This window comes from Calliphora vicina, chromosome 3 (genome assembly GCF_958450345.1).
Source record: "Calliphora vicina chromosome 3, idCalVici1.1, whole genome shotgun sequence".
Taxonomy (NCBI): Eukaryota; Metazoa; Arthropoda; class Insecta; order Diptera; family Calliphoridae; genus Calliphora; species Calliphora vicina.
In genome coordinates this window covers 121,969,381-121,991,985 of record NC_088782.1, presented here as the reverse complement: position 1 = coordinate 121,991,985, position 22,605 = coordinate 121,969,381, and the positions used below count along the sequence as shown (strand labels likewise).

Below are 22,605 nucleotides of genomic sequence, written 5' to 3'. Positions count from 1 at the left end.
CCAAATATGGTGACCATAGCTATAAAATCCTGTAAACTGTGAACAAAAATTTGATATTAAAATTTTGCACAAGAAACATGAATTTTGTGACGTAGTCAAAAGCTTTTTCTAAACTTTATAACAAAAAAATTAAAGAAGTATTTTCCATGAATTTTTCTTTAGGTGAAAGAGTTTGAAGTCTTCTTTTGAATAAATGCAAAGCTTTTACCCCCTAGCTATGTCTAAATAGAGATATTTCAAATTTAATCTTAACAAACGCTTCTGAAAGTGAAAAAGTTTTATTAAATTAGTTATAACTCGAAAACTAAGTGGATATTTTGCACAATTTCTTCACTAATTTAAAGAGTTTAAAATTGTCTATCATCTGCGTATAAGTTATAAGCATATTACCATGCCCAATATGAAGATAATTTAATTTAAACTTTTAAACGCTTACCAACCCGAAATTGTAAAGCGTTGGCAAAAATTTTCCTATCAATCAAGTTGCTTGTACTTTTTTCTAGAACCATTTAAAATTTCATATTGATAGCTCGTTATCTGTAAGAGATATAAGCAATTTTCTAAATATAAAATTAGGTCGCTAAAAAATGATTTTCAAAAATTCCAATTTTTTTGTCAAGTACTAGGAGAACATAATCATGCAGAAGGTAAATGTCGCGTAATAAATTTTCTTCCACACGTAATAACTCGAAAACTAAGACATCTACCAGATTATAGTTTACGCCATCTTATAGATTTGGAAGTGGACTTTCATATGATCGCCAATTTTTTTGTCCATAGCCACGCCCACTTGGGGAAATATGGGCGTTTTTGGTTTAAACGCTTATAAAATCTAAGGTTGTAAGTCTTTTAAAATTTTAATCATGGCATTTTATCGGCGATATCTTTTTCTATAAATAAACCAAATATGGTGACCATAGCTATAAAATCCTGTAAACTATGAACAAAAATTTGATATTAAAATTTTGCACAAGAAACATGAATTTTGTGACGTAGTCAAAAGCTTTTTCTAAACTTGATAAAAGAAAAATTAAAGAAGTATTTTCCCTGAATTTTTCTTTAGGTGAACGATTTTGAAGTCTGGGATTTCAAATGCAAAAATAAAATATTTTTTTCATTTAAACATGAATTAATATCATTTGTTTTTTTTATTAAAAATTCTTAGAATTATAATAAAAATATATTATAAAACAAACAATTTATAAAGTTACAGTTTACAGTCTACTTTTACTAAATATTTACAACTAAAGGACATTTCTAAGGACAATTGTTGAGTGTTACTAAGTTAAACAATTTAAACAAGGAATTAGAATGAACACATGTTAAATTAGTAAAAGTAAAACAAACAGAAAAAAATATATATATGCATATAAAAAATTAAACTAATTTAAGGAAAAGAGATTGCGAGTGTTAGTTTCAAAACAAATATTGGAAATATTCGTCAAAATATTCACTTAAAACTAGTTCATCTTCACTGTCATTCTGATGTACAGCTATCTTGTGGGCATTACTATAGAGATCATTAATATCATCAATGTCATCGTCTGAAATTAGAAAATTTTGATTTAAAATAAGTTTTTTTGAACAAATAATTTGAATATTGTTTAATGATGGTACCTTTATATTTATGTTTTCTGCTGAGGCGTGATTTGGAAGACAACACTGCCTCATCTAACATATCATACTCATTGGCTTTACTTTCACGTGAATATCTTACGGGGGGAGTCAAAAACCAATAGTCATTTAGTATGGTTTTTAAGCCCGGCAGTTGTCTAAGCTCCTGCAAGGCTTTAGGTTGTTTCGCCAAAGCTCTAAAGGCTCTCAATTGTAAACACTCCAGTTGCGAGGTGGCATTCATGAGACGTATGCAGGATTTGGCAGCGGTAGAACAAACCATGGGATATAGTTTTAGTGCGGGATCATTGGGAATGTTGGTGTAGGCTACACCCAAAGAGCGGCGGTTAAGGAAGAACTCTAATTCGCCACGTATACGATCGAGCAACACCCCAACAACACAGCCTTGAGAGAATTTCTGTCCATATTTCAAATGCACACCGTTGTGGTGAATTTTTCCCTCATAGGAGAAACCCCAGGTGTCGGAGTTTGTACCCAGAGCAGAGACAAAGTTGTGTTTGAATTGTGTTAGATCGACTTTGTCACTGCCAATGCCGAACATCTGGAAAGGAAATGAAAAAAAAGAGAAAATTATTAAATTTATGGAAAAAAATCTTAAATGAGTGAATTTATAAAGGATTAATGAAACAAATAGTTTTAAAATATGTTAAGTTCTGTTAAAATTCAAATATTTTAATACAAAACAGCATAGAAATCATTGTTATGAATTGATTTCTTGCAAAAATTCTCATGAATTGTTAAATACACATAGATCAGAAACTCTTCTGTCAAACACCTAACTCAGTTGTCAAAAATCTAAGTAATGGGAATGTATTAGTAAAAAAAATATAAAAATTAAATATTTTTTCTGCTTTTTTCAACTATTTGTATCACCCTCGCATTCTAAACAAGAGACACGACAGACAGAGTGTTTTATAATTGTTATTCATTAAAACTATTTCTCACAATTAATTTCAATTGATATTTGCAATCACATCTCTTCCATACACAGCATGTGTGAGCAATATTTTTTGTTCATTTTAAAACGGGGTACTAGCTGCTGCGTATGCAAATAAAAATTAACATTTAATTTATATTAAATGCATTCTATTAGAAAAAACAATAATAAAAAACACTCCCAGCTTTAACAAGCAATCACTTACATGAAGAACGTAGAATGTGTCAGTTTTTATGTTTTTATAAAGCCCCTCGCCGTGTGCTGCTACAGCAGGTATTTTATTTATACGGTTTGTTAAAAACAAAGTAATTTATGATGATTTTTATTTAAAAGATGACAGCGTTTATATAACTTATCCAGAAGTTTACAAAATGGGAAACTTTTAGTGATAGTTGTCAACAATAAAAAATAAGTAAGAAAGTATGATCGGTCAAGCCCGACCATATAATACCCTACACTAAGTAAAAGAGCAAACAAAATGTTTCTTTTAAAATTTCAATAATTTATATTTTTGAGTGATTTTCGGAAATGGGGTTATGGGGGCTATGACCAATTATGGACCGATCACCATGAAATTAGGTCGTGTGATTTATGTCTATATTAAAGTTAACTATGTTGAATTTTGTGTGTTTACCAACATTTTTAAGGGATTTATTCACGTTAAAATGATTTTCGGAAGCGGGTCTATATGGGAGCTATGACTAATTATGGACCGATCGTAACAAAATTTGGTAACATGAATTTTGTGTATATAAAACTTATTTGGAGCGGAATTTGTGGAGATACATATATAAATTAAACATTTATGACCTATAAAGTCCAATTTCGGGAGGACATTTGTATGGGGGCTAGGTGAAATAATGGACCGTTTTCAGCCAGTTTCAATAGGCTTGGTCCTTGAGCCGAAAAAATAATATGTTTTAAATTTCATAGAAATATCTTCAAAATTGCGACCTGTACTATGCGCACAAGGTTTACATGGACAGCCAGCCAGCCGACCAGACGGACGGACGGACATTGCTTAATCGACTCAGAAAGTGATTCTAAGTCGATCGGTATACTTTAAGGTGGGTGTTAGACTAATATTTTTGGGCGTTACAAACATCTGCACAAACGCATAATACCCTCCCCACTATGGTGGTGTAGGGTATAAAAAACAATTCACATTTTGTTAATTAATTACACAATTTTAAAACTTTTGAAAATTGTAGCTATTTTGAAATGTTTTTTAGATAAATTTCAAAATAATTTGAAAAATATTTTTAAAACATTTCAATATTTTAGCCGTAAGCCAGAACTTGGTACTATTTTTGTTTAAAAATTTTTAAAATTGTTGATATATTTGTCTCGTTTAGATAAATTTCAAATGAATTTCGTAGAATTTTTGTCTAAAATGTTTAAGAATTTAAATATGCTTTCAAGATTTTAGCCCTAAACTTCAAATTGGTACTATTGGTACTGCAGGTACCTTAACCTGCTGGTACCTTAACCTGCTGGTACTTTCTAAAATTGTTGAAATATTTGTCTCTTTTAGATAAATTTCAAATGAATTTATTACAATTTTTGCTTAAAATGATTAAGAATTTGTCTATGCTTTCAAGATTTTAGCCCTAAACTAGAATTTTTCACTATTTCTGTTTAAAAAGAAGGTATCTTTACTGGTACTTTGGTACTTTTTAAAATTGTTGACATATTTATCCCTTTTAGATAAATTTACTAGAATTTTTGCTTAAAATGCTTAAGAATTTGTCTATGCTTACAAGGTTTTATCCCTAAACTAGGAAATAGTACTATTTCTGTTTAAAAAGAAGGTACCGGTTGGTAATTTTGAAAATTTGTTGAGATAATTGTTTCTTTTAGACAAATTTCAAATGAATTTGGAAAATGTTTGCTTAAAAAGTTAAATTTTTTTCATAAACTTTCATGATTTTAGCCCTAAACAGAGTTTCGAATTAATTAATTTGACCTTAATTCACTAAAATCTTAATTATTTTATTTAAACAGTATTCAAATCTAATCATAATTGCATTGAAATATGTTTTCTTCATTTAGCTTTTAATTATTTACAAAATGAAATGAAAAAAATTGTGTAAGGCCTTTTGTAATAGATTTGAATTGAAGAAAAATGTAATCATTCAGTACAATTTAAGACTGTTTTGTAATGGATTTAAATTCATGAAAATTTTAATGAATTTATTACATTTGAAGTACAAAGGAACGGACTGGTTAAGCAATAAAATTTATTTTGATTTCGAAAATGGTATTAAGAATTAATACCCTAAACTAGAAATCGGGTCTATTTCTGTTTAAAAAAAGCTTTGTCTGGGTACTTTTTGAAATTGGTGAAATATTTGCTTTATATTCAAATGACTTTAAAGAATTTTTACATAAAAAAGTTTAAGAGCCTCATTTTGTAAAACGAAGCGTTCAGAAACGTAAGCAATTTGTATGAAGAATACTGGGAAAAGGGTTTGAAACTTGAATATTTTCTATACAAAATTTGTTTAACGTTTGTCGTTTCGTTTTATAAAATGAGGCCCTAAATATTTTCAAAAGATTGCAAGATTTTATCCATAAATTAAAAATTGGTACTATTTCTGTTTAAAACAGGTATCGATATTGATATACATATTTGTTGCTTCTCGACAAATTTGTTTGGAACTTTTTGAAATTGTTCATATATTTGTTTATTTTAGACAACATTTAAATGAATTTAGTAAAATTTTTGTTTAAAAAGTCTGATAATATTTATAAGCTTTCAAGGTTTTACCCCTAAACCAGAAATTGGTACTATTTCTGTTTAAAAAGAAGATATTAGTTGTTGAAATATTTGTTTCCAGAGGAATTTAATAGATTTTTTTAATAAAATGTTTAAGCATTTGTATAATATTTCAAGATTATTATTTCAGTTTTTGTTACTATTTCAACATTGTTAGTTATGTCCTTATAAAAGTTATTTTTAATATTTTAGTTAATTTTAAATGTTAATTTTCACCACAAATAGTTGAATTAGACTATACATTTAAATTTGAAAGTACCTTTTTGGACCTTAAGTGACATTTTCCGCATTTGGTACTTTTTTGGAGAATTTCTGATTCTGATTTAAATATGAACAAATATAGGTACTTTATGTAGTTGTGGGTAAAAATTTTAGTTTTTGGTACTTTTTGTAAAATGGTACTTTTCTAAAAATTTCCTAATACAGATAAAAATTCCGGCAATATTGTGAAGTTTTCATTATATTACAAGTGTTCAAGGTACATTAATTTATCTCCAAATGTAGTATGTAATGGCATCACGTGAGAACGGCTGGAGCGATTTGGCTGATTTTTTTTTATTTGATTCGAAATTTTCAGGAGTTGGTTTGTAAAAAAATTCAAAAATTCCGGGTAAAACTCGGAAATTTTTATACCCTACACCACCATAGTGGGGAGGGTAGTATGCGTTTGTGCAGATGTTTGTAACGCCCAAAAATATTAGTCTAACACCCACCTTAAAGTATACCGATCGACTTAGAATCACTTTCTGAGTCGATTAAACCTTGTGCGCAGAGTACAGGTCGCAATTTTGAAGATATTTCGATGAAATTTGATATATATTATTTTTTCGGGTCAAGGACCAAGCCTATTGAAACTGGCTGAAATCGGTCCATTATTTCACCTAGCCCCCATACAAATGTCCTCCCGAAATTGGACTTTATCGGTCATAAATGTTTAATTTATATATGTATCTCCACAAATTCCGCTCCAAATAAGTTTTATATACACAAAATTCATGTCACCAAATTTTGTTACGATCGGTCCATAATAAGTCATAGCTCCCATATAGACCCGCTTCCGAAAATCACTTTAACGTGCATAAATCGCTTAAAAATGTTGGTAAACACACAAAATTCAACATAGTTTACTTTAATATACACATAAATCACACGACCTAATTTCATGGTGATCGGTCCATAATTGGTCATAGCCCCCATATAAGGCCCACTTCCGAAAATCACTCAAAAATATAAATTATTGAAATTTTAAAAGAAAATTTTTTTTGCTCTTTTACTTAGTGTAGGGTATTATATGGTCGGGCTTGACCGACCATACTTTCTTACTTGTTTTTATTTGTGTCCAGTCAACTTTAATAAAAAAAGCTCCCTAAAGTATGCAGTACAAATTTAGATATTTTATTTATTTATAAAAATAAGAACAGGCAGGTGTATGTGGGTTGGAGAAACTTGAAGAACTAACATTAGTAAATGCTTCCGGGCGAATTTTCAAAAATTTTCTGCTTTAAAATTTTAAATAAACTATTTTTTTTTAGAGGAAATTAATTTTTCCCCAAAAAATACTTTTTTCAATTATAACTTTTTGTTATATTTTTTGTTACATTTTTTATTATAGCATTTCATTATTAATGAAATTAAACGATTCCCTTGATTGAGCTAAATTAACTAGTACAAATCTTTTCGTTCACTTAGTTCAATTTTTGAACTATGAATCAAAATGATCCAAACGTACGTATTCTTATTATACCCTTCACCTTCGTGAGAAGGGTATATACATATGTATAAGTTTGTCATTCCGTTTGTAATTTCCACAATATAATTTTCCGACCCTATAAAGTATAAATATTCCGGATCCTTATAGATAGCGGAGTCGATTTAGCCATGTCCGTCTGTTTGTTGAAATCAATTTTCTGAAGACACCAGATATCTTTGGGATCCAAATCTTCAATAATTCTGTCATGCTTTCGAGAAGTTTCCTATTTAAAATCAGCTAAATCGGTCAACAATTGGCTGAGATATGAGGAAAAAAAACAGGACAACCTCGATTTTTGAACTATTTTTGACCTATATCTGGATTACTAAGTCATATGGATATTTAATGATAGATATTTCAAAGACCTTTGCAACTACGTATAAAATACCATAGTAAGTTGGACCTACAATGGGTCAAAATCGAAAAAAATATTTTTTAAACCGAATATTTTTTTCACCAAAAAATTAAAAAAACAAAAATTTTTTTTTTAAGTTTAAGAAAAAAAAATTAAAAATTTAAGAAAAAAAAATTTTAAAATTTAAAAAAAAAAATTTTAAAAATTAAAAAAAAAAATTAATTTAAAAATTTTTAAATAACAATTCGAATTTTTTTTTTTTAAATAATGAAAAAAACAACTTTGTAAAAAAAAATAAAATTTGGTTACCTAAAAATATTAAAAATTTGTATTTTGAATTAAATTAACATACATTCCAAATTTGAAACCTAATTATTTCTTTTATTCCCGCAAACCAAACATCAATTGCATGAAGTGGTAGTTCACGAAGGACGATCCAAATCAAAAAAAGAGCGATTGAACCTAGTTTATTTTGGTGACCTAGCTAGTCTATTTTGGAACTATGAGCGGTCATATTGAATTGAACTTAATGCACAAGTCTACAATTAAGCTGAAAATTTAAATTTCATCAAATGTAAGTACTTTGTTTTCGTAGTTGTAGGTGAAACATTTTGAAATTTGTAATTTTTGTGTAATGGTACTTTTTATTGAAATATATTAAATAACAATTTAAATTACTTTAAGTTGCTTTAGATTTACTTAAAATTTCCTTAAAAAGTACTTTTTTTTCGAAATTATAAATTTTTTAATAAAATTTTCCCCAAAACGTACTTTTTTCGAATTCAAACATTTTCAATATTTTTCAATTAAAGTTGTTTACTGAAAATGGTCATGAAAATTATTATTTTGTTTTTGGTTGTAGGTGAAAAATTTAGTGGCAAGTGTCATTCCGTTTGTACACTTTTCGTTTGCGACCCCATAAAGTATATACAGTGGTTGACAAAACAATGGAAACTTTTCCAAATATTCCATATGTAGCCCAAAACTTAAAATATTTTTTTTTTAAAAAAAAAATTTAGTACATATTTTACTTGTATAGTTTTATTTATATAAATTAACTGAAAAACAAACAACATAATTAATTACATTCTGAATATAGGGAACAAAATTAAAAATATTCACTATTTTGCTACTGACAAAACAATGGAAACTTTTAAACTTCTGCAAGAAAGAAGTGTAAAACGAAAATAATATTTAAAAGAACGATGTAAAAAGCATACTGTTTACAGTTATTTTATTTTATTTTTAAATTCTTGTAATTTTTCACAATTTCTTTTTCTAAGTTTTTCGCATAATTGCTTTTTTTCAAAGTTAACGAAAATTGATAAAGTTAAGATTTGTGAAGACTTAAAAAATAAAATAATTAACGATTTTAATGCTGGTTTAAAACAAAAAAGTATCTGTGACAAATATTCAATAAATAAATCAGCAGTTTCAAAAATTATAAAGAAATTTCGTGAGACCGGTTCTGTAAAAACTCAACATTTAGGTGGACCTCATAAGACTACTCCTAAACAAGATAATTTAATAGAGAGAGAGTTCAAGAAATTCCCAAAAATAACTCCTCGAGAGGTTCTTAATAGCCTAAAATTAGAAATAAGTACCCGAACAGTTAGTCGCAGGGCAAATGAGGCTGGTCTTTGTTGCTATCGTCCTGTGAAAAAACCACTCATTTCTAAAAAGAACCTTTCTGCTCGTCTACAATCATTTAAACTGGTCGATACAATAAAAGTATACAAATAAAATACTACAAAAATTTTAAATTTTTTTAAAAAATTATTTCAGATTTTAGGCCACTAATGAAATATTTGGAAAAGTTTCCATTGTTTTGTCAACCACTGTATATTCTGCATCGTTATATATAGCGATTTAGCCATGTTCGTCTGTCTGTTGAAATCAACATTCCGAAGCACTCAAATAACTTTCATACATGATTGATACATCAATATATCTGTTATAGTCCAACTTAGGTTGCTCTTGAAAGTCGGCCCACAATTGGTTGATACATAAGCAAAAATACCTCGATTTTGAAATAATTTTTTTTTAACAAATATTTTTTAACCAATTTTATTTAATTCAATTTTTTTAACAATTTAGTTAAAAAAAAATTTAAAAAAATTTTTTAAACTAAATTTTGTTTTACCAAAAATAGTTTTTAATATTTATCTTAAAGTATACTTTGGTTAAGGGTATACAATATTCTGCATTCTTACTAGTTTTTAAAAAACGTGTATAATAAGGTTGACTTTATAATTCTATTTATTTTTTTCGTTGTAAAAGAAAAAATATACAATTTGGTACTTTTTATTAAAGTTTCATAATATTGTTTAAAATTAATTAGATAACAAGATGCAAGTTAAAAATTTCAATCTTACTACTAAATTTATTTGTTTGTAAGTGTGATAATTTCCAATTTGGTACTTTATTGTTTAATGTTACGTTTTTTGAAATTTTCATAATTTAATTTAAAGTAAATTAAGAAAGCAGATGCAAGTTCAATGTCAAAGTATTAAAATAAAGCATAGCTTTAAAATGCTAATCTTACTACCCTTCTATGGTTGTGTGGGAAATAGCTATTTGGTACTTTATTGTTTAATGTTACTTTTGTGAATTTTTAAAATTTGTATTAAACTATATTAAATAATAAGATTAATAAATAGCAAAATAGTGTATCTAAGATACTTTAATTTTATGGAATTTAAATTTTCAACAAAAAGTATTTTTAAAAATTGAACTTTTTTCCAATTGTAATTGCGCAAGATAACATTAAGAATTCAATGTTGTATAATGTTGTAGAATTGGTAATGTCACTGATGGTCACCTTTACAATTCCAGTTATATTGGAAGCAACAAAGAAAAAAGATCACGAAAAATTATTCGAAAATAAATAAAGTTTTTTAAGGAATTGTACTGTTTTGCATTAAATAAATAAATAAAATCCTTAAGTTTGTAGTACTACAAATAATTTCTTAACAAAAAATTCAAATTTGTTTTAATGAATTACATTTCATCAATGAAATCTAAAAATATTTCTCATTAGAAACGTATAAAATCTAAAAATAATTATGACCAATTACATGTGATCTAATAGACTTTTAAAAATTCTACACAATATCTACAAAATTTCCTAAGGTATGTTTGGTTTATTAAAATCTTTGTAAACTAATAACATTTTTGCAATATAAATGAATTATTTTTAAACCCTAAATTACAAATAAATAATATCAACAGTCAATACATTAAAATTACTTTATCATAAATTGTTTTTAGCTTGTTTAGATTTTGGACTTATAAGCTAAATAATTTTTTTTAATTTAGCAGCTAATTGCTTAATTCGTTTTCAACCTACCTCACTTTTCTCTGTTTATCTAATTAATCAGTAAAATTTAATTGCCAAATAATTTCAATGTGATCTATGGCGCTATAAAAGCAAAAAAATGCAGCCAAATGGGCGTCTAATTTAACTAATTATTTCTGTTCAATTGCCAAAAGATTTACCGCCAAGAAGCATCACAAAAAAAATGCAATAATAGTAATAAGAGCAATAGAAAATGACATCACAATTTCAAAGTAGAAGCGTGCCGCTTTCAGAAACAATTTGGCATACAATTTAAAATTGTTTGTTTATAATTTCTTGACTTTTATAACATTTATTATTTTTTACACAAGCGGACTTGTTGCTGTTGTTGTTGTTATTGTTCAGGCCATCTATAAACAACAACAATTGTAATATAAATCATTTAATAATCTTTTTTTTAAATAAATAAATTTACATGTAATTTTATATGACAACCCATAATATATAACAACAATGAACAAATTTTAAAAAATCTACCGGGCTTTATGACAAGGTTTTTAACTGAAGTGTTTTATTGTTGGTTTGTTTGTTTATTTGTTTATTTTCCCTGATCATTCACTATTCACATGCATTTTTTTATGAATTTTAGTACCTTTTTTTTTGTCTGGTTGCAGTCAGTGTATGCAGTCAAAGCTTATGGATTTCTTGGTTGTTATTGTTTTGTTTGCATTATAAATTGTTGTTATTATTTTCCTAGTAAATTTAGTAGGTGTTGTTGATTAAACACAATCATGTTTTTTATTTTATTTAATAATTGTTCATGCTAGTTGAAGGTGTTTGATAAAAAGAAAAGTACTTTTTAAAAAACTAGTTTTTATAAAAGTACTTTCTTTTATCAATCATAACTATTTAATAAGTTTCAACCATTATACAAATTTTAAAAGTTATACAAAAGTACCAAACTAAAAGGTACTTTTTTCATGATTATTTTCAAAAAATTAAGTTTTTATAAAAGTACTTTCTATTATCAATCATAACTATTTAATAATTTTAAATCATTATACAAATTGCCACCACAATTTGACAAAAGTACTAAAGATTAAAAAAGTACCAAACTAAAAATTGCAACATTTTAGTAGCATTTTAATTAAAATTTTCAAGCATGTTAAACATGTTTATTATATATCTTATTATTTTAATCGAAATTGTGAAAATTTTAAAAAGGTACCTTTAAGTAAAAAGTACTTTTTGGTAAAAAATTTTAATTTATTTTGTAATTCAATATATTTCAATGCAGATGTTATTAAATAGTTAAAAATAAATAAAACTGATAAAAGTACCTTTAAGCAAAAAGTACCAATTGGAGATTTATTCACGTACAGCTTAAAAAAGTGGATTTTACAACATTTATTAAAAATAAATTTAAAAACTTATAAAAGCAAAAAAAACAAATTTTGTATGGATATAACATGGATAAAAACAGTTTTTAAAAAGTAGTATTTTTAGTACTTTTTCTAAAATTGTAAAATTGTATGTTTTTAATATATTTTCTGTTAGAAGTGACTTGAAAATGCTAAAAATTTTATTTTGAAAAAAGTAGTATTTTAAGTACTTTTTTTAAAATAGAAATTATGCATATTTTTTTATTAAAATGTTAATTAAACATTATAGTTTTCATGTTGTTTTCTTGAAAATAACTTTCAAATTATAAAATGTATTTTAAAGAAGTAAGAGAGCTATATTCGGTTGTGCCGAATCTTATATACCCTTCACCAAATTATACTTCAAAATAAAAATTTTAAATATTTTTAGGTAAACAAATTTTTTTTTTTTGCAATTTTTTCATTTTTTGAAAAAAAATGTTCGAATTGTTTTTTAAATTTTAAAATTTTTTTTTAAATTTTAAATTTGTTTTTTTTTTAATTTTTTTTAATATTTAGCGAAAAAAAATTTTTGGTGAAAAAACAAAATCGGGTTAAAAAATATGTTTTCCTATCTTGTCTTATATACGTCGTTGCAAAGATCTTTGAAATATCTATCATTAGATATTCATATTGTCTATATTAATGACTTAGTAATCCAGATATAGGTCAAAAATAGGTAAAAAATCGAGGTTGTCCTGGTATTTTCCTCATATCTCAGCCATTTGTGGACCGATTTTGCTGATTTTAAATATCAAACTTTTCCAAAGCATGTCTGACAGAATTATCCCGAAGATGTCTGGGGTCTTCAGAGGGTCGGAAATGAAAAATGTAGGAATTACAAACGGAATGACAAACTTATATATACCCTTCTCACGAAGGTGAATGGTATAAAAAAATAGTATTTTTCAAACATTTTTATACCCAGCATCAAATAAGATGGACGGGAATATTGATTTTGTCATACCGTTTGTAATATATCAAAATATTGGTCGTAGAACCAAATAGTATTAATATCCTAGGTCTTCATAAGATTTTAAGACGATCTAGCTATGCCCGTCATTTGAAAACACGAAAGGAGTTAGCTCGCTGAAATTTTCCACAAGTACTTTCTGTATATAAGTTTTGTATAGAAAATGGTCAATATCGCTCCTTGATTTCACATACAAATATCCCTCCGGAATACTGTTTAAAATAATTACGAATATTATAGTGATTTTCTGAGGGGAACCTTGTATGGAGACTAGGAACAAATGTTGCATGTTACAGTAAAATTTCAGAGTACTTAGAACTAATTTGTGGAAAATTTTATCAGGATTACCGCATAATCATCATATGACTGCTCAAACAGTATTCCGGAGGGATATTTGTATGTGAAATCATATGATGATTATGCGGTAATCCTGATAAAATTTTCCACAAATTAGTTCTAAGTACTCTGAAATTTTACTGTAACATGCAACATTTGTTCCTAGTCTCCATACAAGGTTCCCCTCAGAAAATCACTATAATATTCGTAATTATTTTATAATAATTAATATCGTGATATATTAATTGAACTTAAACATGTTTTACATAGACCTAAATCTTTCTACCAACTTTTTGAGAGGATCGGTCTACTCCCCATATAAATCCTATATCAGAAAACTATTTTATTGTCACATATTGATGATTCGGCACAGCTGAATATAACACTATTACTTAAACTATCTTTCTCAATTCATATGAAACAGAATTTCTTCAACTATGATAAAATATAGTCGATTAATGGAATACTTGCATAAACGTATGATCTTCAATGACAATGATAATATTAAAATCATAAATGATTCATTAGTTGAAAAACGTAATTGAACTACATCTTTGTAAATTAATTTATTAATAGGATGTGTCATAGTTTAAATAATTGCTCAAATGTTTTTAGTTTAAAAACTGCATTTCTATTAATTTCTTACAAAGTCTTGAGATAAACTCTACAAAGTTGATATTCATTAGAAATTTGTTTATATTATTATTATTAATTGTTTGAGCCAGACTTTTAAAAAACCTAAAAATAAACAATTCCAATAAAATATACGAAATTGTTTTTTTGCAAATGACTCATTTAATTGTTATTGTATTATTAAACAAAATAATAATTTTTCTATATATTTTGTATAATTAAAGCCAGCTGCAGACAAAATACTTAAAAAAAAAAAACGAAAACAAAAAGGTCATTAAATCTACAAATTATTTGAACATTAAAGAAAATTAATAAAACAAAAATTATCAGCAGCAAAAAAGAAGATTCAAAATCTGGACCCTTGAACGCATTATCAGTTAAACAACAAATATTTTTAGACCTGAACACATGTTTATATATTTTAGTTTTCAAATTTTAAAAACCAGACTCTAATCTCTTCCTTAACAGTCATAATTTACACATATATTTTAAAGTGTGTTAATATACAAAGCTCAGCTAAATAAATTTGTATTCAAATCTTTAATAAATGTCAGTTTAAAGTCAATCGAATTTAAATAATATTGATGATGCTGTCGAAATCTATATCAATATATATTTACATAAAACAACAAGTAATTCTCCCCCCTTAGCAACACGAACAAGCCGGTAGTATTGTTTATTTTATTATTATTTTTGTTAGAAACTAAATTAAAATGTAATGCCACCTTTAAATGTATGTATGCAATGTATAAAAATGATAAGGAAATCTTGAAATTATAATGAAACATTAATAACACAAAGGAAATTGCTTTAAACAAAAAAAAATAAAAAATCATGTACAAAATGAATAACAACAATAATAATGTAGGTCATTAAAAAATGAAATACAATTTATATTTTTAAAAATGATTGTAAGCATTACAAGCATAGACCCATTAAATGTTTACACAGACTTGAAGATTTTGAAAAAATAAAAAATTCCACTGATACAATGATAATTACAGGCAGTAAAAAGTTTATTACTTTTGTGACATTCATAATCCTTGAATTAGTTAATGAAGGTATTTGAATTCAAACAAATTAGTTTGGAAATTTAAGACATATATTTGAAAAACCTTTATTTTATTATCTAACTAGTACTAAAATTTGTTTTTATAAGTAAGTATCTGTTACAATCAAATTAACTATTTGGAGCTTAAAAGAGAGTTTTTTATTTATATTTTTTAAATTTACTTTATGGTTCGAAGGACCATCATTTAAATTCACTGCAAATCAGCTATTTTGAAGTTTAAATACTTTTTTTGATTTATTTTATTCATATTTAAAGCTGTTTTCAATTAACATTTATGATTGGTAGGACCATAATTTGAATTATTACACCGCAATTATCAAGTGTATCAAACTACAAGATTTCCTCTTAATGAAAAGTATATTTCAAATACTGATTTAATTTGGTTTCCAAACTTCACGAAGGACCATCTCTACAATTATTTAGTTTATCAAAATTTAAGGCCTTATATTAATGTAAAGACTAGTTATTGCAATAAAATAAACTATTGGCAACTTAAAAGCGAATGTTTGAATTAAATTGTTCAAGTTTATTGAAGTTTGCAACTCAAATATATGTTTCGAAGTACCATTATTTAGAGTATTTCATTGAAAATCTTAGTTTATTATTTAACCACAATGGTTTGTGTTAATGAAAACTATATTTTAATTAAATTAATCAATAAACATTTTTTAATTCATTTCAGCTACAAAATCGATGACAGTGGTACGAAGGACCATAAATACATAAGTGTATTTCAGGGAAATGTTTCTTTTACTTACTAATATCGAAACTAATCAACAACAATCAAATCAACTATTAAAAGTTAAAATTTAAGAAGTAAGAGTGCTGTGCCGAATATTCCTACCAATTTATAAAACAACAAATGCGAAGGACCTTTTTTGAATATTTACGTAACTCTTCAAGCAGTTCAATTATTATTAAATCAAACTAATTACATTCTATGTACAGCATCTTTAACATTATTTTGCAATTTTATTTCATTTGCATAATATAGTTAACTCTTGATACTAATTTATTAATATAATTGATTTTAAAAACATTTTGTTTATTTTCCAAAAAATCACGGTTATTTCCCTAGTTACGAGATTCAATAACCTTTAAATCTTTACTGTTTTATTAATTCTACACAAACAAAAGTAAAATTCTATAGTATATATTTATGAATATTTTAATAAATTAAAATTATAATATAATAGTTAATTGTAAAGAGAGCTCAACTAATAAAATAAATATTGTTTAAACTATTTTATAGCATTTTGTAATTAACAGTTAAATGCAAGTAGATATTTTTGCAAAATCAATATTTATTTAAATGGTTTTATTAAATAAACAAACAAACAAACAAATAAAAAAAAACCAAGATGTTTATTTGTTTTCCTACAAGTTGACAAATAAAATAAAAGATAAGATTTTGTTAAACTTGACTTGATTGTTTATAAAGCAGTGATAATTTCAAGAACGTAGGAAAAATTTGGAGTGGTAAATAATAAATAAATATGAAGCGCAAATCAATAATATTTATCTTCTAAATATTTCTTAAAGGAAAAGAAAAAATATTAAAAAAAACTAAATGACTTGGTAAGTTTATACTAAAAAGTATGTATTGTTTAAAAAAAGGTGAGCTTTAAAAATGTAAATTATTTTTACTTTTTAGCTTTAGGTCAGGTTCGAAGGACCATCATTTTATGTAGAATCTTTTTAACTTTGTACCACAACATTTTAATAATGAAAATTTTGTATTAAATAAAGGAAATTTTTCAAAATAAAAATTTTATAACAAAAAATTTTTAATAAATATTTTGTACTAAAAAATTTTGTTCTAAAAATTTTGAACTATGAACATTTTGTTATAAATATTTAGTAATAAAAATTTAGTGCAAAAAATTTTGTAAAATTAAAATTTTGTCCTAAAAAATTTGAAAAATTAAAATTTTGTACTAAAAAAATGTGCAGAATGTTAATAATTTAAAAAAAAGTTTTTTATAATTTTGAATATTGGCAATTTTGATCTAAATATGTAAATTTTGTAACAAAAAATAAAAAGCTAATAAATTTGAATAACCAATTTTGAACACAGGAAATTTTGTTCTAAATATTTTGAAAATTTAGTACTAAAAATATTAATTTTTGAAGATTTAGTACTAAAATTTTTAATTTATTAACATTTAGTACTAACATTTGAACAAAGAAAATTTAAAATTAAAATTTTGTACTAAAAATACTAAATTTTGTACTAATAATTTTAAATTATAAACATCGTACTAAAAATTTTTAAAAATAAATAATTTTAATACAGGATTTTTTCTAAATATTTGGAATAATAAATATTTAGTACTATAATTTGAATTTTGTACTAAAAATATGAAACAATAAACAATTGTATACAATTTGTACTAAAAAATTTTGTTTTAAAAATTTCGAATAATGAAAATTTTTAATAACAATTTTGAAAAAATAAAATTTTGTTCTTAAAATTTAAATACAGGAAATTTTCTAATGAAATTTTTGTACTAACATTTTTACAAATTAAAATTTTGAGCAAAAGTAATAAAAATTTAGTACTAAAGATTTTGAAGAAGGTATATTGTGTTAAAAAATTTAATTTTTTATGAATTATGTATTGAAAAAATAAATATATTTTTTTAAAAATTTTGTACTAAAAAATCCTATAAAAAAATGTTGTGCTAAAAATGAAAATGTACTACAAATTTAGAATAAAGAATTCTTGTGTTAAAGTAAATTTACTAAAAATTTTAATAAAAGAAAATGTTTTACTAAAAATTTTGGAAAATGGAACGTTTTAACTAAAGAGAAGCTAGAGCTAAAAATTTGAAGTAAATTTTGTTCTAATACGGAATAAAAAAGAAAATTTGGAAATGAAAAATATGGAACAAATAAGAACATTTTGTACTAAAACTGTTTAAAAAAATGTATAGTGCGAAAATGTTGCAAAAAAAAATTTAGTACCAAAATTTTGAATGAGGAAAATCTGTAAAAAAAAAAAATTTACAAAATTGTATAAAAACTATGCAGTGGACATATTAAATTAATAAAATTTGTTCTAAAAATGTCCTATAAATAATATGTTTGTACTAAAAATGATGAATAAAGATTTTGTTCTAAAATTCAATGCAACACATAGTTTTTAATCAAAATACATAAACATAAAAAAAATAATTGCACACAACTTACCACATCTGTACCGGACAACGCTGTCAGAATACGGATCTCCCAAAAATGCATCATACCGGCTGCCAAAGGTTGTTCACCCCTCACAATAGCAGTTCCCTGTGAATATGTTGGATGGAATGTTACATCTTGTCCTTTAATAACCGTATCCGAATCAGAACACTCATGCCAATTCCAATGTACGGTGTGTGTGGCAGGATCGTCTTCTCCGCAACGGCATTTACTCATATCGGGTATATGACCCGTATAGGAGGCCACCGCTGTTGTCTTGGGAAACTCACAATCACAATAGGGGGGACATGTAGACAAAGGCGAGTGACTGCTACTTCCTCTATAGCAGGGATGAGTAATTAAAATCTCATCATCATTATGATTATTATAAGGCATGATTTGTATGCTGTGTAGTTGTTGGTGTGTTAGCCAATTTATAAGCCAATTTGCAGATTGCTTTAGTACACAAGGCAATGTAGGAATTTTCCAGATTTTCAGTGGCCACGTACTTTGAGTGTACAGGGTAAATGCTAGGGATTTGTATAATAAACTTAGTAATTGACCCGTTTTGAAGGCTTTTTTAAAACGTTTTTATATATAAAAAATTTAGTAAACTTTTATTATTTTTAAATTAATAATAGTTTTAATATGTTAATTTTTTTTTTAAATTTTTCTTTGATTTATTAATATTTTTCTTATTTAACAAGCTTTTTGCTACGTTTAGCAAGAGGACCCGAACCGTTTGTATGTTTTCTTTTAGATTTCGAAAAAATACATGCGCTACGTTAGCTGTCCAAGACTTGAGTGATACAATTGCCCGTGTCTATGCACTCTCATATGCTCTTTATTCGCTTTGTATAGTATTGTCTAGTTTAGTTGATTGTTCGTTTCGTGGGGCTGACTGTTGGGTGGTGGTGATAGTGGTAGTCGCTTTCTGTCGGTGTGCAAGGCATGAATCAATGAATGTTTATTGAATGTAAACAATTGCTTTTGTTTATATTTTCATGGACAGCTACACTGGGCGAGGAAGCAGTGGAGGTTTGTTGGGGTGATGATGGTTTTAGTATGAAATTTGTGCTTTTGTAAGTGAATTTTTTTTTAATCGGGACAAAAGTGTTTGCCAAATCATAAGTGACAAAAATAGTGACAAAATACGTAATAAAAACATAGGAATTTGATTTGCAACTTTCTTAAACAGAACCAAGAGCACAATATTGGGGAATAAAATTGGATATTGCCAATATAAAGATTGATAAAATCGAGAAAACAAAAAGGAAAATAAATGTTGAGTAAAGGAATATATACCAAACATTCAACTAGAGGCCTTACATGTAACAAAGTCAGAATAGGAGTAGCGATTACAAGCTGCCGGAAAACAATCTTTAGAGATAAATGCAATTTTCGTAATTGAATTCAATTTTTATCCATGTTATAAGTAGTGATGAAAATCCAACTGGCAAAATGCATGCTAAATTAATAGCTTCATATTATAGTTATTTTCCACATTAAAAGCAGAATTTGTTCATTTCACCATGTCGTTAAACCATTCATTCAATCTCCCAAAACAGTTCTCCGTAGGGCACTATTTTATTCGTCATAATTTCATCTATATATTTTGTTTTACATTTCCTACATATTGATTCTATTTATATGCGATTACGTTTTGCACTCGGCATTTTTACTAATACAGTTTGTTTAATTCATAAATAAACTATTAATATTTAATTGAATAGCTTACTTTAAATTCAAGTTTTAAATCTATTTTTTTAAACAATTTTCTTAAACTTTAGACAAAAACTTACCAAAATAACGCAGATTTTTTTGGTTTTATACAGTTGCAAGGCGAATCTATAGAAGGTGACGACAGAACTACAACAAATACAACATATACAAAAACAACATGTACTTTGTTTTTGTAAAAAGATAAGTGAACTGTCAAAGTTGCCTGTGGTTGTTTTTGCTTTTGGGTTTGTTGTATTTTTCGCCACAACAAACACAAGTGAATTGACAGTTCACTTGTCTAAACAACTGAATAAAAAAAATAATCAGCTGTTCTTCTGTCGTCACCTTCTATAGATTCGCCTTGATACAGTTGTCTATAAAAATATAACTGTGAAAAGAAAGAGAGACACATAAAAGAGAATGTAAACATTGGCAGGGTTGTATTAAATTGTAGTAGACACAGAGTTGTATTTATAAAGAACCGCTGGAAACAGTATGGCGTGTAAATAAAAAGGATAGTTTATTTATTAACTAATATTTTAATTGAAATACAGAATTGGATTTTCTATTAAAAAATATATGTAACATTAAAAATGATCAACAAATTTTAATATACAAAACTGTATTAATTTCTGTGTCCTAGTAATGCAACAATGTTCTGAATAAAATTGATCTTTTGTATATAAATAAAAATTTAAAAAAATATAAATAAAATAAACAAGAGAGCTATATTCGGCTGTGCCGAATCTTAAATACCCTTCACCAAATTATACTTTAAAATAAAAATTTTAAATATTTTTAGGTAAACACAAATTCAATTTTATTTTTCCAATTTTTTGGAATTTTTTTTCGAAATTGTTTTTTAATTTTTTTTTTAAATTTAGTGAAAAAAAAAAATTGGGTTAAAAAATATGTTTTCGATTTTTGACCTATTGTAGGTCCAACTTACTATGGTCTTATATACGTCGTTGCAAAGATCTTTGAAATATCTATCATTATATATCCATAATACAGATATAGGTCAAAATCTTGTGTAGAACAACATTTTCTGTAGAAAATCTTGAGTATAACAATATTTTCTGTAAAAAATCTGGAGTATAACAATATTTTCTGTAGAAAATCTTGTGTAGAACAACATCTTGAGTATAACAATATTTTCTGTAGAAAATCTTGTGTAGAACAACATTTTCTGTAGAAAATCTTGTGTAGAAAAACATTTTCTGTAGAAAATCTTGTGTAGAACAATATTTTCTATAGAAAATCTTGTGTAGAACAATATTTTCTATAGAAAATCTTGTGTAGAACAATATTTTCTATAGAAAATCTTGTGTAGAACAATATTTTCTATAGAAAATCTGTTTGTTTGTTTAATTCATAAATAAACTATTAATATTTAAATGAATAGCTTACTTTATATTCAAGTTTTAAATCTATTTTTTTAAACAATTTTCTTAAATTTTAGACAAAAACTCACCAAAATAACGCAGACTTTTTTGGTTTTATACAGTTGTCTATAAAAATATAACTGTGAAAAGAATGAGAGACACATAAAAGAGAATGTAAACATTGGCAGGGTTGTATTAAATCGTAGTAGACACAGAGTTGTATTTATAAAGAACCGCTGGAAACAGTATGGCGTGTAAATAAAAATAATAGTTTATATATTAACTAATATTTTAATTGAAATACAGAATTGGATTTTCTATTAAAAAATATATGAAACTTTAAAGATTAGCAACAAATTTTAAAATACAAAACTGTATTAGTTTCTGTGTAATAGTAGTGTTCTGTAATGTTCTGAATAAAAATGATTTGTTGTATATAAACAAAAATTTAAAAAATTTAAATAAAATAAAAAAGCATAATAAATATATTTAATATTAAAAAAAGAAAAAGCCTTGTTAAATATAGAAAGCTGTCTAAATTATATATGTTAGGTGTAAATTGCTTATAAAAAATCGTAAATCTTTTTAAAAATTAAAAAATCAAAATCATTTTTAAATAATATACTGTGAGCGTCAAAAGAAACTGTACACCTAAAGTGTCATATTTACAACTTTATTTTCCTAATATATTTTATAATTTGATTAAACATTTTATATTTTTTATTTATTATATTTTATTTTTTCTCATTTTATTATAAAAGAATAACGAAATTCTAACAACAACAAAAAAAAAATAATTTTCATATTAAGTCAAAAGTATGTTGCATGCCAGTTGGGACTCAATAAAATCACCTAGATCTACGCCACTGAGCTACGTAACCCTAGATGCGCCACTGAATCGAAAAAAAATTTTGCGTGGGGGGACCGGGGAATTGCTGTTGGGAAGAGGCTACACTCCTAATGCCTCGTATATTTTTTTTCCCAAAATATTACTTTTAAAAATGAATGGGCTACTACATAAGGATTGGAGCCACCACTCCAGCCCATTCTCGGTGGATTTATAAGGTGAAATAGGGATTAGCAAATACATGTGAATGGAGCCACCACTCCAGCTCAATCCCGGTGGATT

General features: G+C 26.1%; 1 protein-coding gene across 1 annotated transcript; it reads right to left on the bottom strand.

Moving 5' to 3' along the window:
- Positions 1–1,167: 1,167 nt before the first annotated feature.
- On the bottom strand, positions 1,168–19,246 carry LOC135954897 (SPRY domain-containing SOCS box protein 3). The gene is made up of 3 exons (XM_065505141.1): positions 18,382–19,246; positions 1,618–2,176; positions 1,168–1,544 (listed from the first exon to the last, which is right to left on the bottom strand). The coding sequence occupies exons 1-3, from the start codon at positions 18,763–18,765 to the stop codon at positions 1,417–1,419; spliced, it is 1,071 nt and encodes a 356-aa protein (XP_065361213.1). The 5' UTR covers positions 18,766–19,246; the 3' UTR covers positions 1,168–1,416.
- Between the last annotated feature and the right edge of the window lie 3,359 nt (positions 19,247–22,605).